This window comes from Rhincodon typus, chromosome 22 (assembly GCF_021869965.1).
Source record: "Rhincodon typus isolate 14 chromosome 22, sRhiTyp1.1, whole genome shotgun sequence".
Lineage (NCBI taxonomy): Eukaryota > Metazoa > Chordata > Chondrichthyes > Orectolobiformes > Rhincodontidae > Rhincodon > Rhincodon typus.
Genome location: NC_063353.1, coordinates 33,629,357 through 33,646,420, shown reverse-complemented (window position 1 = coordinate 33,646,420; position 17,064 = coordinate 33,629,357). Strand labels below are relative to the sequence as shown.

Genomic DNA, 17,064 nt, shown 5'->3' with positions numbered 1-17,064 from the left:
AAGGCAGCCACCACCACTTCCATAGAGACAGCCAAGCAACCTTTCCAGAGTGTCATTATCATCTGTCAAAACTGGAGGAAATAACAATTGGACCTGATGGAGGGTGTAAACCCGAAACATCGACTTTCCTCCTCCTCTGATGCTGCCTGAGCTGCTGTGTTCCTCCAGCTCCACACCTTGTTATCTCAGACTCCAGTATCGGTAGTTCGTTATCTCAGAATATTCTACCTGACGCTTGACCAAAGGCATCTACAAGAAGCAAATATTTTGCAATAAAAGCAGAAAGTGTTGAGAATATTGTGCTGGTCTGACAGTACCTGTGGAGAGAGGAACAGAATTAATGGTTTGAGTCTGAATATTACTCTTTTGCAAAACTGAGATTACGTGGCCTTTGGTAACTCACAATGACAGAATTAACCTCTCCAAATATTACCTCTTCCGGATTCTTCTTAATGTTGAATCCTGGGATAGATTCCAGTTTATCCAGTGTGCCTCCAGTGTGCCCCAAGCCCCGCCCACTGATCATTGGAACCTGCACAGCAACAACAACAACTTGGACATTAAATAAAAATAAAAAACATGCTTTTTGATAGTGCTTCCCATAACCTCAGAATGCTCCAAAGCCAATTACTTAGTCTTTTATTACTTCTTATTCCAAATACTTAATTACAGTGAATTACTTGTAATGTAGGAATCACAACATGCAATTTGCACACAGCGAGGTCCTACAAACAGCAATTTGGTGTCAAGTGATCTTATTGTTTAAATGTAGGATGAGCAATAAACATCAGCCAGAAACCTGGGGATCACTCCCCTGCTCTTCAATGAATAATTCTGTGGAATCTTTTACATCCACCCAAGGGGACAGCTGAGACCTTAGTTTGATAACAGCCAGCTTTACTTCTCAACCTCTCCACTGTCTCTGAGTTCTCGCACTGCCGATCTGACACCTAATCCTCAATGAGTCATCATTTTTTCCAGCTAAAATTTGGAAAAGAATTGAAGTCATTACCTTTCATTCCCATGACAACCACTTCTCCCCATCGACCACCTCCATCCCATAGTCTGAGGCTGAATCGAACCCTTTGCAATTTTATTATGCTAATTGACCCTGAATTGAAGATCTGACTCTCCCACACCAGGGTCACCTATTTCCACCTCTGTGACGCCGCTGCCTCAGGCTATGTGCTGCTAAAGCCCACATCCTTGCTTGTATTCATTCCAGACGTGACCATCTCCTGCCTGGTCTCTCTCCTCCCATTCTCTCCAACCTTTAGCTCATCCAAAACTCTGTGACCCGATCCTAATTGAATCAACACGTCTTGTATCTCTACTCTCCTTACCTTGCAACCGCATGCAGCCAGTGCTGGTGCAAGAATGAGGCTGACCTTGTCCCCGACTCCTCCTGTCGAATGCTTGTCAACTACCAACCCGGACCACTCCTTCGGCCATTGCAGGGTGGCACCAAACGCTTTCATCTCCTGGGTCAGATTCACTGTTTCCTCCTGTGTCATTCCTTGTAGACGAATTGCCATCAGCATAGCGCCTGACAAAGAGAAAATCCATCCGGTTCACTAATATCCTTAAGGGAAGGTAGTGTCTCATTCTCACCTGGTCTGGCTTACATGTGATTCCAAACACACAGCAATATGGTCGCCTCTTAACTGTGCTCTGAAATGGCCTAGCAAACCCTTCAGTTTAAGGGAATTTAAGGCTGCTGGCCTTGCCTATGACACCCACTTCCCATGACACCCACTTCCCTTGAAAGGATAAAGGAAGAAATAATTCGGCCTGGGTTTTAACATCCCCCAAACACCTCTGACAGCATCTACCCTAATCCTGGCCCAGCCCAGGACTGCACTGTAGAAATGACCCCTCCGAGGCTCATCCCAAACTGACCCTATTCAACCTGAAACAACCCCTTGAGGGGCCTTGAGTTCTGAAACAAGAGGCAAATGTCATAATGTCATACATCTTGCCTACAATGTTACTCTTATTCGAACTGGATTTCTCCCTGGTTTCATCCAATGAAAGCATTTGGGACAGGCCAGATTTAGAATCTTGCCAGAAAGATCACCAACAGGTAAGTGGGTGATTTTAAAGAGGATCATGATTGGTCAAATCTGTTCCATTGGTAATTGGAATATTCGGACCAATATCTTTAAACTAAAGACAATGTACTACTCTCCTTCTGGTTTAGTATAAAGCAAAGGAAAAGGGTACAGCACAATGAAGATATTAATCAGCCCTGAAGATTCAGTTCATTATTCAGAACGCTAATTTGGCCCACACAGCAAGGCAATCTTTACTAAAAACGAGATCACATTCTGTTCCCCGCCTGGAATCTCCAGCAATATTCATTATCCCACCATCCTAGAGGCAAATTCACCAATGCTCCTTAAACAACACCTTTCGAACCCACAACCACTACCATTGAGAAGAACGAGGGCAGCAAACTCGTGGGAAAGCCACCACCCACGAGTTTCCCTCCAAGTCACTCACCATCCTGACTTGGAAATATATCGCCGTACATTCAGTGTCACTGGGTCAAAATACTGTGACTCCCTCCCTAATGGCATCGTGGGTGTATCTACAACACAGGTACTGCAGCAGGTCAAGAAGATATTTCATCACCAGCTTCTCAAGGGCAATTTGGGAGGGGCAATAAAAGTTGATCAAGTCATTGTCACTCACATCCAATGAGTGAATAAGTAAAAGATCAATGATTGGAGCCACAGGAATAAATTATGATTCTTCAGTTGTATTAAGTTTTACAAACTCTCTGAAGTTAATTTACAATGTAATGGTAAAGCCAAGGGGCTGCATGCCTATGAACTGGGAGTTACAGTAGTTTGTCTTTTAGATTAACCGTGACCATTTTCTTCTCCCACAATCCAATGATAGGGTTCTGAGGAAGGGCCACCAGAAACGTTAACTCTGTTTTCTCCTTCACAGATGCTGCCAGACCTGCTGAGCTTTTCCAGCAACTTTGTTTTTGTTGCCAATGATAGGCAGATTAGGTGGACTGTTTGTGAGAAATGCAGAATTACAGGGATGGGGTGGGGGTGGCTGGGCTGTGTGTAATGCTCTTCAGAGGATCGGTGCTGACTTGATGGGCTGAATGGCCTCTTTCTGCACTGTAGGGATTCAATGATTTTTTTTTCAATACTTGTTTGTTTTCAATGAGTTACATGCTTTTCTAAAATTGATTTTCACTGAAGTCTCCAAAGCTCCACTTCTTTATTCTCTCGTTTACTATCATCCTAAATCAAACACTGAAAACAAAGCATGCAAAACGCATAGCTTTTCATTTGGAAAACAAACCTTGAATTAACAGATCCATATGAAATCAGTTAGGTAACACTTGCATTTTGTAAACAACAGGCGACCCACCATGAACCACTAGTGACTTATATTTGCAGAATTTATATTCATTGAGTAATCGAGGCAGATACTTAAAATCTTTCCAGAGTATTTATCATTACATTCCTAAATCTAACATTGACTTCTGTACTAAACATCCATATTAATTGTAATCTGAAGGGATAATAATATTTCTTCCCTTTCTGACCCATCTTTTTCTTTCTGTTTCGCAAGACCTTTGTAATTATTGTGATGACTGATGAATTGAAGTGGTTTACTGCGTTTGATGGCCCTCACTACATTCACACAGAAGCTCATGCAAATACCCACATTTTACGTAAGTGTGCACAGGGAATGTTTAGCTAGCCATAGAGATGGGCATCACGACTTGGTGATTTAAGAAGCCTTTCCCTCTGCTGGGGCAATTTGGAAAAAAATTATTTTAATACTACAGCTAGGAGTAAAATAATCCAAGGGTATACAGAGCTTTGGAATTCTCTTGTCTCGGGCAGGTATTCGGAACCCTTTATCAAGGGTTATTGAACAAAAGCGTAAAAATGAGGTTGTGGGACTGATCAATCATGATCACATGATGGACCAGGCTTGGGTGGTTGAATGGTCTCCTCCTCTTCCTATCTCACAGGATCTAGTACTTGAATGATCTCCTATTCCCATCTGAGAGTCCCTGAATGCCCAATAAGACTAGGGTTCTGTTTAAATTCCCTACTCTCCACTTTGGTTCAAACGCTGTTTGTAGTTTTTGCTGCTTGAGTTCAGTACAGATTGAGCACTGATGATGTTTGAGACCGTACTGGAGTAAGCTCAGTTAAGCATGAGCCAGCACATGTATTGAAGATATCAGATGAATTCCAATGTGCTCATCTGTTAGACACAAACTTGTCACATTGTAGAAGTCGTACATAGAGATTCAAGATAATTGGCATGACTCACTTGGGTAGCACGCTAAACATCAACCATCACTATTCCTAGAGTCATCTCAAAAGTAAACATAATCAATTGAGCTATCTAAAGTTCCCATTTTACCTGATTGACAAACGTAGGTTAAGAGAGAACATCCTATCAGATTTCTGTGCTTAACAGGAAAATAGCCAATTATTGAAACTGGTTGTTTTAACTGGGAGTGGAAAAGAAACATGATTATAATTCTCTATAACTTAAATTCTATTCCTTTAAAAAATTACCATACACATAGAAAAAGACATGCAAAGAGACAAGACACAAATATCACAGATGAGAAAGAATTAAAACAAAACCTAGTGAAGAATGGTTCTGCCACCAGTCCAGATGACAGCCATCAATGAGATATTTTCCTTCAGTTCTCTTTTTGCTTCCTTTCAACATTTCAAGGAGGACACATATTGCAGATATACCAATTCTCACCTGTTCATGCACCATTATCTTCTTCTGAAGTCCCTTGGCTTAAAGCAGTATCTGCTTCTATTTTTAAGTCCACAGTCCAAAAAACAAAAGTATTTTTTACACAATTAAAAATACAGAAGGAAAAAAACACATCTGTATCTGTTACCTATCTGGCTGTCTTGGATGCTTTCCTCTGTTACACCTTTCACAAAGTAATGGATTTCTTCTTTGGTCAAAGTCTGTTTATCCCGCTTCTTCCGAATAATTTCCAGGGCATTCAGGTGCAGTTGGCTGGTACACATTTCCTTTGGGTTTGCCTAGAACAGTAATGAACAGTTGAGGAAAGGGAAGACTGATCTTAATGCAGTATGTTTATTAAGCAGCTTGTCTAGTCGAAGAGACTTCATCAGATCTGTCAAGTCTTTGCCCGATCTTTACAGTTTGAGAAAAAGGTGCCCTGGTTGCTTTTCCCTCAGACCTCTCAACTCTCTCTCCAGAACTATTAACGCGCTGTCTAGGATAGAGATCGTGACCGCTGCTTTTGTATTTAAGCCCTTTGATATAAACTGCAACATTCCTGAGTGACTCTTAGCCTGTTTTCTAACGATTTTCTATATCTGCTCATCAATCCCATCTTCACTTCATTTACAGTTTTGGTCATCCTGTAGTTCTTTTCTATGACTGCATCCACGACTTATTTGTCTAACGATAGTCTTGGTGGCCCATTAGCAAATTAATTAGCTGCTCCTCTCATCTTCATATAATGTCACAACTTGGCCAATGTGGATATAAGATCCATAAATTTCTAATTTCCACAGAAATATATTTTACAACAAGGCCTTGTTAGAAGTCATCAGGGCAAGGCACCCTGGCTGATTCCTTTTTAACTTCCATATATAGCCAGGGAATTTGAAGGTGCAAAACTGGATAGCCCCCAAAAACAGGCAATAAAAGAGTATGACATAGGATTAGATTACAATAATTGCTTCTAATGGAGACACAATGCAAACTTATTGCTGCCTGCTCATCAAAATTATTATAGCGTGCAGCTCAGTGCTAAACACACTGTAGAGCAGCCACACAAGTCAGTAAGGGGACCTAGATTTGTGCAAGTTTAGTACCTTTTGCATTTAGTTTACATGACTTAAAGATGAGATTCCTTCTGGCTGGGGGAGCCGCTGGATGTGGCTGGGAAAAACTATTTGATCTACATGGGGGTAAATGACTATTTTCCATCAGAGAGAGGAAATCTAAAGAAAGATGCAGTGCTTTGTGTCATGGTTTGTCCTGAGCAGCTCTGTGATGGAGCACTCTGTGCTCGACAGTTTGTTCACTGGGACGCACACCAAGACAAACATCAATTGCGCCTGGAGGACTATCAACTCGGTGAAAGACACTCTTTGGTTTGCCAGAAACTTATTGGTTTTCCAGAACAAGGAGGTGACCCTGACTGAGTGTTGCAGACTGGCACATTCCAAGGTCCAGGACTATGTGCTGAGGGACACACTAAAGCTCAGGGCAGCTGTCACCAAGGCACAGTGGGGAAAGACCATGGTCTGACGTCTTCCTGCTGGGGGTCTGTTTAGTTATTGGGTCTTCCCAAGTGTCTGAAATAGATGTAAATATTAGTAGCGTATGTACAAGAGAGTTCTCTGGTTTTGGGGATAGAGTCAAAGTCCAATGTTTTGTTTGTTTACTTGATATGCAACCTTACAGAACCAAACTGAATTTGTGCCAATGTACACGAAGGGGCTATGCTCCAAATGCTTGTAATTTCTGTAACCTGGTGTCATGTGACTTCTGACTATATATCGAGATTTTTTATGACTAAAGTATATTTTTGAAATTTAAAAAAATTCAGAGAGAACAAATTATCAGACCCTCTCGTTGAATCAATGTATGCAAATACTATTGTGCATAAGAAATGCCTTCGATTTTTGCACTGCTCTCAACAGCTCCCTATGGTAAAGAATTCCATAGATTCATTGCCCTCTGTGAGAAGAAATTCCTCCTTAGCTTTGTCTTACTCTCCCACAAGGGTAAACAACCTTACTGCATTTACACTGTCAAAGTCTGTGATGAATTTTGTGTGTTTCAATAAGGCAACCTTTCATTCTTCTATGTTCCAGTGAGTACAGGCCCAATCTACTGAACCTTGACTCATAAGACAGACTCTCCATGCCTGGTAAGAGGCCACTGAAATTTTTCTAAACTGCCTTCAATGCCAGTATATATTTTCCTAGACAAGGGCCCACAACTTTTCATAGTATTCTACCTGTGGTCTGACTAATGCTTTATACAGTTTTAGCAAGACCTTCCTAATTTTATATTTCATTCCCTTTGAAATAAAGGCCAACATTCCACTAGCTTTCCCCATTACCCAGTGAACTTGAATGCTAGCTTTTTATGATTTGTGGATAAAGATTCCCAAATTCCTCTGATCTGTAACTTTTTGCAGTCTTTCGTCATTTAAATAATATTTGGCTCCTCTATTCTTCCTGCCAAAGTGCATAACCTCACATTTCCCAACATTATATTCCACCTGCCAAGTTTTTTGCCCACTTGCCTAACCTGCTATTATCCCTTTGCAGACTCTTTATTTTATCCTCACCACTTTGCTTTCTCACCAATTTTTGTGCCAACTGCAAATGTGACTGTAGTACATTCACTTTCCCTATCCAGCTCACTAACGTATATTGTACATAATTGTGGACCCTGCACAGATCCCTGTGACACACCACTAGTTACAGGTTGCCATCCTGAAAATACCTCCTTATCCCAGCTCTCTGTCTTCTATTCATTAGCCACTGTAAACTAAGTAGGTCCTTGGATCCACTCAAGGGAAGAGGATGGGGGCATCAAACTATCAACCAAAAGTTGGTAATGTTTGGCAAGTATAACAATGTTGCTGTGATCACTCTGTAATTCTGTTCTCTATACGATGTGAGGTGTGTGATTTATTGGTATTGTAATTTCATTTATTTTACGGTTTGAAGTTTGAACACAATGTTTTAATCTCTGTGTATTAGTGAGTTTAATGACTAACTTGTCAATATTACTGAAGCTATGGTTTTTTTTAAAATCAACATGAGAGAGGGAATTCCAGGAGTGATAGGGAAATTTGTTTGCAATACGGAGTTTTATGAATGAACAGCATCAATTTTAGAGTCATAGAGTCATAGAAATGTACAACACTGAAACAGACCCTTTGGTCCAACTCGTCTATGCCGACCAGATATCCTAAATAAATCTGTTCCCATTTGCCACCATTTGGCCCAAATGCTTTTAAACCCTTCCTATTCATATATACATCCAGATGCCTTTTAAATTTGTGAATTTTGAAAAGCATCAGCTTGCTTTTTATTTAGAAGAATGAGATTTTGTTTTGCTTGGGGGTAAACCCATAGGTTGGGAAGCTTTTGGTTTGAGAAAACCTTGGCAGATAGGATCAAGAAAAACTCCAAGGCTTTTTACACATACGTCAGGAATAAGAGAATGACCAGAGAAAGGGTACGGCCGATCAAGGATTGTAAAGGGAATTTGTGCACGGAGCCTAAAGAGATAGGAGAGGTCCTTAATGAATACTTTTCTTCAGTATTCACAACTGAGAGGGACCTAGTTGTAAAGGAGGACAGTGTGTAACAGGCTGGTAGGCTAGAGAAGGTTGATGTTAATAAGGAAGATGTGCTAGGAATTCTGAGGAAGTTGAAGATAGATGTCCCCAGGGCCTGATGGGATTTTACGGGAAGTGAGGGAAGAGATCATAGGGCCTTTGGCGATGATCTTTTCGTCCTCACTGTCCACGGGTATAGTGCAGGACGATTGGAGGGAGGCAAACGTCATTCCCTTGTTCAAAAAAGGGAATAGGGATAACCCTGGAAATTATAGGCCAGTTAGTCTTACATCTGGCAAATTATTGGAAAGCGCTCTAAGAGATAGGATTTATGATCACTTGGAAAGGCACAGTTTGATTTGTAATAGTCAGCATGGATTTGTGAGGGGTAGATCACGCCTCACAAACCTTATTGAATTCTTTGAAGAGGTGACCAAACACGTGGATGAAGGTAGAGCAGTGGATGTGGTACACATGGATTTAAGTAAGGCGTTTGATAAGGTTCCCCATGGTAGGCTCATGTGGAAGGTAAGGAGGCACGGAACAGGGGGAAATGTGGCAGATTGGATTCAGAATTAGCTGAACCTTAGAAGACAAAGGGTGGTAGTGGACGGAAAATATTCAACATGGTGCTCAGTTACGAGTGGGGTACCACAAGGATCTGTCCTGGGTCCTCTTCTATTTGTGATTTTTGTAAATAATTTGGATGAGGGAGTGGAAGGGTGGATTAGTAAGTTCGCGGACAATACGAAGGTGGGTCGCGTTGTGGACAGTGCGGAGGGTTGTTCTAGGTTACAAAGGGACATTGATAGGATGCAGAGCTGGGCTGAGAAGTGGCAGATGGAGTTTAACCCTGAAAAGTGTGAGGTGATTCATTTTGGAAGGACAAACTTGAAAGCAGAATACAGGGTTAACGGAAAGATTCTTGGCAATGTGGAAGAGCAGAGGGATCTTGGGGTTTATGTTCACAGTTCCCTGAAAGCTGCCACCCAGGTGGATAGAGTTGTTAAGAAGGCGTATGGTGTGTTAGTTTTCATTAATAGAGGGATTGAGTTCCAGAGCCGTGAAGTTATGCTCCAGCTATACAAAAGCCTGGTTCAGCCACATCCAGAGTATTGTGTCCAGTTCTGGTCACCTCATTACAGGAAAGCTGTGGAGGCATTGGAAAAGGTGCAGAGGAGATTTACCAGGATGTTGCCTGGAATGGAGGGAAGGTCTTACAAGGAAAGGTTGAGAGAGCTAGGGCTTTTCTCTTTAGAACAACGAAGGATGAGAGGTGACTGAATAGAGGTGCACAAAATGATCAGAGGTGTAGATAGAGAGGACAGCCAGAGACTGTTTCCTAGGGTGGAGGTACCTATTACGAGGGGACATAGTATTAAAGTGAGTGGAGGTAGATACAGGGGAGATGTCAGAGGTAGGTTCTTTACTCAGAGAGTTGTAGGGGCGTGGGATGCATTGCTGGAGAGGGTAGTGGAGTCGGCCTCATTAGGGGCATTTAAGCGGCTATTAGATAGGCATATGGATGATAGTGTAAGGTAGGGGTGGAGGTTAGATAGACCTTAGGATTAGGGTAAAAGTTCGGCACAACATCGTGGGCCGAAGGGCCTGTACTGTGCTGTACTGTTCTATGTTCTATGTTCTATGATGTTACACAAAAGAAACAGTTTATCCCGGAGGAAGAGGTTAGCTCAGAAAAGTTAGGAAATAGATTACTGCAACGTAAGGGCTTTAGTTTTAAGCTTAAGATAAAATTATCAAAGCAGATTTCAGTCTGAGATTTGGCTTGTCCAGTAATAACATCACTGGGATCAAAACAATTGAGGGCTCTTGAGGGATTTGAATTCACTGGCTTTAGGATGGATCCCTATCTTTCTTGTCAATCTGAGGTGTATGTGATAGTTCTGGACATGAAAGTCTGTATTCCAGTAAAGTTTATTGCACAGATTTTGAAAATGGATTTGAATGTTGTTCAGAGTTTTCAAATCTTTGACGAAAGCTAAACTGAGGGAGCGAGCAGATAAATTGAAGGTCAGCGTAGAAGCAGGATACTGTAAGGATAAGATGTTCAAGTGATTATACATCATATTAGAATTGGGAGAAGGGAAGCCTGTAATTGAGGTGCCACCATGGAATTAGATACAGTTGGAAACATAAAGACTTCATATTGAGAGGGAAAATCAGAAATTACACGTCCTGTGTTAGAAGAAAAAAAAGATGGAAAATGAGGAGAGAAAAAAATGAGATCAAGAGAAAGTCAGGTAAAAAAGGAACGACAGACAGCAATGGATGTAGATGTTGGTGTGTTCGCTGAGCTGGGAGGTTTGATAGCAGACATTTCGTCCTCTTACTCGGTGACATCCTCATTGCTGTTGTGCCTCCTGTGAAGTGCTGTTGTCCTGTGCCAGTTCGAATTTATTTGGTCAGGTTTTAGCTGCTTCCGGTAGGTGCTAGTTCCGGCTGTGCGTTGTAATGGTCAGTATATCGGGTCTAATTCAATGTGTTTGTTGATGGAGTCCGCGAATGAATGCAAGCCTCCAAGAATTCCCTGGCTATCCACTGTCTGGCTAGTCTACTGATAGTAGTGTTGTCCCAGTTGAAAGTGTGGCTTTTCTCATCTGTGTTTATTGAAACAAAGGACGTCTCGTCATGTCATTTAGATGCTAGCTGTTGTTCGTGGATGTGGGTTGCTAGTTGTCTGCCTATTTGTCCCACATAGTGTTGTCTCTGCATGGAAATCACATGTGTCCTGTCCATGGTATCTGTTGAATCTTTAACTCAGATCAGTTGCTGTTTTAGTGTGGCTGCTGGTTTGTGTGCTGTCATGATTCCTGGTGGTCTGAGTAGTCTGGCTGTCAGTTCTGAGGTGTTTTTTATATATGGTATGGTGGCTATTGTTTCGGTTTTTGGTGCATCCTGGTTGTGTTACCTGTTGGCTAGGCATCTGTGGATGAAGTTGCAGCGGTATCCATTCCTGGTAAAGACCTTGTCGAGGTGTTCTTCTTCTTCCTTCTACAGATTGGGTGTGCTGCAGTGAACAGGTCCTAATGCAGCTCCTCTTGTGTGAGTTGGGGTGATTGCTGTGATAGTTTAAGATCTGGTCAGTATGTGTGGATTTCCTGTACACTCTTGTACTGATGTCACTGTTCTCTTATCTTTCCACCATCACGTCCAGGACTGGGAGTTTGTTGTTGTTTTCCTCTTCTCTAGTAAATTTGATCCCTGTGAGTATGGTGTTGATGAGTCAGTGGGTGTTCTCAATTTCAATTCTATTCATAATTACAAAAGTGTCATCCACATATCAGATCGAGAGCTTGGGTTGGATCTGTGGGAGGGCATTTTGCTCCAACATTTGCAATGACTGCCTCAGCTATCAGTGCGGAGATGGGTGAGCCCATGGGAATCCCGTTGATCTGCTCATATATCTTGCTGCTGAATGTCATGTGTGTTGTTAAACATTAGTCCAGTAGACTGAGTATGCAGTGCTTGTTGATCTGTTCCTCGTTTTGTCGTCTGTTATGTTCGACTAGTAGGTTGGCCATGGTTTCTTTGGCTAGGTTTCTGTCGATTGATGTAAACAATGCTGTTACATCGAATGAGATCATCACTTCTTCTTTGTCTATTTTAGTGTTTTTGATGTTGTCCAGGAATTCTTGTATTGATTGTATGGAATGTCTTGAACTAGTGATTACATGTTTAATTGTAGTTCCTTTGCTAATTTGTGTGATGGAGTTCCTGATAGAGCCACAATTGGTCTGAGGGGTATATCAGGCTTGTGGACCTTGGGCAGGCCGTAGAATCTTGGGGTGTCGTTGCCTTCCGGTTTCATCCTCTGTAATTCTGTTTTTGTTATTTATCCTGTTTTGTGCAGGTTCCATAGTGTATTGGGTATTCTGTTTGTTAGCTGTGGTGTGGAGACCCACTCCCTCTGTTGGTAGGTTTGTGTATCTGCAAGTAGTTCATCAGCTTTTTGTACATCGTCCGTTTTGTTCATTACCACACTACCACAACACAGGCAGAACTGGCACCTCCTGGAAGCAGCCAAAACGAGACCATATAAATTCTAACTGGAACAAGACAACAGCACTTCACAGGAGGCTCCACAGCACTGAGGATAGCACCTAGTAAGGGGACGAAACGTCTGCTATCAAACCTCCCCGCTCGGCGAACACACCAACATCTACAGCCAACACTCGAGCTACAAGTCTTCACTCAAACCCTGAAGAAAGCAATGGAATTTTAAAAATCACAACTCTAAAATGATAGGCGATAATACAGGCTACTTGAATTGGTCAAAAAAAAGTTTCAAGAAAAAGAGGATCAAGGAGATAATAGCTTGGAGAATGATTTTCATTCCAATGAGGGATTAAATTTAAACATAAGTTGTGCCTAGATGAAAAAATACTTTAAAAAAAATTAAATAAGAATCAGCTTTGTGCCTATATTTACAGAGGATTAAGTACAAAAGTAATTTACCTCATTTGAGAAGATAGCTGAACAGATGAAATGGCCAAAGGATGATTGGAACTAAATATTACAAAGTATTTTGACAGTTGTGGGTGTGACCTTTTATGCCAGTTTTTCAGAAGAACCATCTACGAAGTACGAAACTGTCAAAAATGCAACACTCAATGTTTATGAGCTTGTGCTGATGTTTACCAATTAACATTTAGGACCACAAGAAAGAAACCCAATCAGTTATTTGCAGAATTTGCAGGGAAGAAAGAAATGTTGGATGAGATTGAGAAAAACATTGAGTATGTAAGTGAAATTATGATCATGGAAGAATTCAGAAATAACATCTCTGAAAACTTGAAGTTTTATTTGGCTAACTGTCAAATCTTATAGATCAGAGAAACAGCAGTTCTGGCAGACACCTATGATATTTTGCCCAAATAGTTAAAGATGGAGAGAAATCCACAAGGGAAAATTCACAAAGAAATTGTGGAAATCCACAAAGAAATTGGAGGAATTTAAATCAATGGCAGACACACATGTTTTAGAGATCAGGTAGGAGAGTACCAAAGTAATAAAGGAGAAAGGTTAGAATCAAAATGCGATATAGAGAAATGATGCTTCCATTATAATAAGACTGGGCATACCAAAACCAGCTGCTGGTATTAAGTGGGACACTCATTGCAGTAGTCAGAATGCCTAAAGAATTCTTGGAAAAAGGGCTTCAGGAAAGGAAATACACATTAAAACTATAGTAGTATAACAAAAGGAACATGTTTCCTGAGAATATACTAAGGAAGAAGGGATGGTTCAGGGCAGTCATGAAAATTCTTTATTGAACCTTGACCAGGAGAATCAGGCCACTGGAGGTTCTGAGTATTTTATCTCAAAAAGGAGGTATTCCCTTATGCCTCAAATCAAGGAATTAAACCAATGAAGATATTGAGAGACACTGGAATAAGTCAGTCACTAATGCTGACTGATGGTGCTATTTCATATCCAGAAGTGTGAATAAAGGAGAAAATGTTAATTGGAGGCATACATGGAAGTTACAAACCAGTCCCGCTATACAACATTAAATTAAAGAATTACTTAGTAAATGGAGAAGTTATAGTGAGAGGAGTGAAACAAATTACTATAAAAGGAATTGGAAAGAACAAAGAACAAATTGATTTCATTTTGGGGAATTACCTAGCAGGTTCAACAACATCAGCCTCACCAAAGGTGGTGGAACAACCATTGGAACTAAAGGAAATTTTTACAGAAGAAATATCTTGGGTTGTTTCCTGACTGGGCAGTGACTAGATCTCAAGCTCTTAGAATTAGACAGGATGGAAAAGAGTCTATGAAACAAGAAGATGTTTTGGAGGGTTAGTTATTGGATACAATGTTCAAAAGGTTAACTAAAAAGAATGAAGTTAAAGAGAATAAGGCTGATATGTTTGGCCCATCTTCTCTTATAGAAATCTAACAATCATTGTTAGATTTACTAGAATCTAACAATGGAAATTTACTAGAATAATACCAAGAATGAGGGATTTTAGATACAAGGAGAGATATTAAGAAATTGGGCTTATTCTCTTGGAGCAGATTAAGAGGTGAACTCACTGAGGTGTTCAAAACTTTGAACAATTTTGACAGGGTAAGTAAAGGTATTCTGTTTCCACTAGTTAGGATGTCAGCAACATGGGGTCACAGTTTCAAGACTGACAGCAACAGAGATAGGAGTGAGATGAGGAGAAACTTATTTACTCAGAAAGTTGTTATGGTTTGGAATGTCCTACTTGGGAGACTGGTGGAAACAGATTCCATAGGAAGTTTCAAAAGAAGGATTAATTTATATTTGAATGTAATGAATTTTGAGGATTATGAAGATAGGGCTGCAATATGGGACTGGTTGGTAGCTGTTTTGGGATCTGGTACAGACACTATGGGCTAAACGTCTTCTATCAGGACTGAAAAATTCTCTGATTTTATCATTCTAAATTAGAGAGACAGCTGCAGAACGAAATATGCCAAGACAGTTAGAGAAGTTGAAACAGGTTGGGGACAGCATATGCTTATATGAGTAAGTGGTAAACAAAAAAGTGAACAGAAAATGGAGATGGAATACCTCATCAGTAAAGTAAAAATCACAAATGCTTAGTCATAGTTCTAACCAGTGATAAGTTTGATTCCATTCAAAGTCCTGGGGACAGTGCAAAAGTCAGTTTACTAATCACTAGCCTGGATTGCAGGATTGAAAATGCCTATGTTAGTGACATGATGATATATAAGGTAATATAGCATTGATATCAGCAATCACATGCTATCAAGACTGAGAAGAGAGGATGGAATAATCTGCACTAGACAGCAGTATGAAAGAAATCCATACTATGTACAATGTTGCATCAATAAAAGTTTATTGGAACATCCAAGAGTCAGACAATAGTTAGTCTCAGGTGAGATAAGAGTGGAGAAGTACAAACTAAGGGAACAGTTTCTTGTAAGCGCTGGACACAACCCAGTGTCCCAAACTTAAGGCAGCACAATTCATAAGAAGTAATCATCTAAGGGTTGTAATCAGTTGAAACAGATCAAATCGGAAACAAAGTGATGCTTTGCAGCGTTGGAAGAAGGGAATTAAGAGGCAACTTAGGAAGAATCTTGCAAGGAGAAAAGCAAAGTAAAATGCTAAACACTTGCAAGTTAAACCATGATCTTATACTATTCTAGATACAAATCAAATACTGTAATAAAATGATAAAGAGAGTCTGTAGGAGACATCCTACCTGTGTCTCTCCAGGAACAGATTTGAATATTTGGTACTTCACTAGATTTGATTCCAGAGCTGATTCCCCTGGCAGAGTAATAAAAGATAAAAACAATTTTGAGAAATTTAGATCAGTATTTTTCCAGTTCTGATTCTGTTTGAGAGATCAAAATATTGTTCTATAAGAAAATCTTCTCAGCTGTGATTTCACATTGCTCTTTTCCACTCCAAAACAGAGAGGCACCCAAGATAGAGAAAACAGACAGTTTGACATCTCTGTGGATTTATAGATATGATTGTACTGGAATTATCTCAAAGGTGAATTTTAGGTGGCTTGCAGCCAGAACTATTGACCAATCAGATGCTAGGTACTGAGGGGTGGAAATGAGCTAGCAGGAGGATAAAGTTCAAAGTGACTTCAAAATAAATCACTCTGTAAAATTATCAAAAGCTGACGGTCACTGACCATTCAGAAACAATCAAAATATGGATGCTTTTGCTCTCCCAACAATTTGTTCCGGCAAACACTGCATAAAGAATATGATGGAAATGTTTCATATAGATGATGGAGTACAATCCAATTGCCTTAACTCAGTGCCTTTAAATTCCTATCATCTGCCCAAGTGCTCCTTCAGAACAGGAGGAGGCAAATCTACCTTCTGAAGTTGTTCAGTTTTCGACAATCAGGAGATCGCAGCAATGAAAGAAATGTGGAGGATGTGAGCAAACAGTGTTAGCACACATGCATCGTTTCCCAAGTTACAGTCTCCCTTACAACCATTCCTCACCCTTCAACATCAGAGTGGGGTGAGGGGCAGGTCAGTGCTTCACAAATAGTTTAAAATTGTTTGGATATTTATTTTGCCATAGCATTTGCTGACATGTCATAGGAAAGTTGAGCCAGTGCCTGCATACTTCAAAACCTTGTACATCTCCAAACACCACTAACATTCGCAAAATGCCTCAGTAACAAGTGACAGAACTGGAATGCCAATGTCTTGCTCATGTCTAAGCAATAATATCATTGCTTGTTGTTGTTGCTTTCAGCAAATCATATCCAGTGAAGTACCGATTATTCAAATCCATTCTTGGAGAGACACGGGTAGGATGTCTCCTACTGCCTCTCTTTATCATTTTATTACAGAATTTGATTCATACTTAGAATAGTACAAGATCATGGTTTAACTTACAAGTGTTTAGCATTTTACTTTGCTTTACTCCTTGCAAGATTCTTCCTTAGTTGCCTCTTAATTCCCTTCTTCCAAGGCTGCAAAGCATTACTTTGTTTCTGATTTTATCTGTTTCAACTAATACAACCCTTAGAACATAGAACATAGAACATTACAGCGCAGTACAGGCCCTTCGGCCCTCGATGTTGCGCCGACCTGTGAAACCTATCTGAAGCCCATCTAACCTAAACTATTCCATTATCATCCATATGTTTATCCAATGATCATTTAAATGCCCTTAAAGTGGGCGAGTCTACTATTTTTGCAGGCAG

The 17,064-nt window shown here is 40.5% G+C and overlaps 1 protein-coding gene across 7 annotated transcripts in view; it reads right to left on the bottom strand.

Moving 5' to 3' along the window:
• Nucleotides 1–17,064, bottom strand: part of LOC109913282 (thymidine phosphorylase) — a 68,557-nt gene that overhangs the window by 15,029 nt on the left and 36,464 nt on the right. For 5 of the 7 annotated variants that reach the window (XM_048610527.1, XM_048610522.1, XM_048610523.1 and 2 more), the window contains 4 exons: nucleotides 15,583–15,650; nucleotides 4,910–5,060; nucleotides 1,344–1,546; nucleotides 434–532 (listed from right to left, as the gene is read on the bottom strand). In XM_048610527.1, the coding sequence (XP_048466484.1) occupies nucleotides 434–532; nucleotides 1,344–1,546; nucleotides 4,910–5,045 (438 nt within the window). In that variant the 5' untranslated portion in view covers nucleotides 5,046–5,060; nucleotides 15,583–15,650. The remainder of the gene's footprint in view (nucleotides 1–433; nucleotides 533–1,343; nucleotides 1,547–4,909; nucleotides 5,061–15,582; nucleotides 15,651–17,064) is intronic. The other 2 variants (XM_048610528.1, XM_048610524.1) reach the window with 1 other exon arrangement.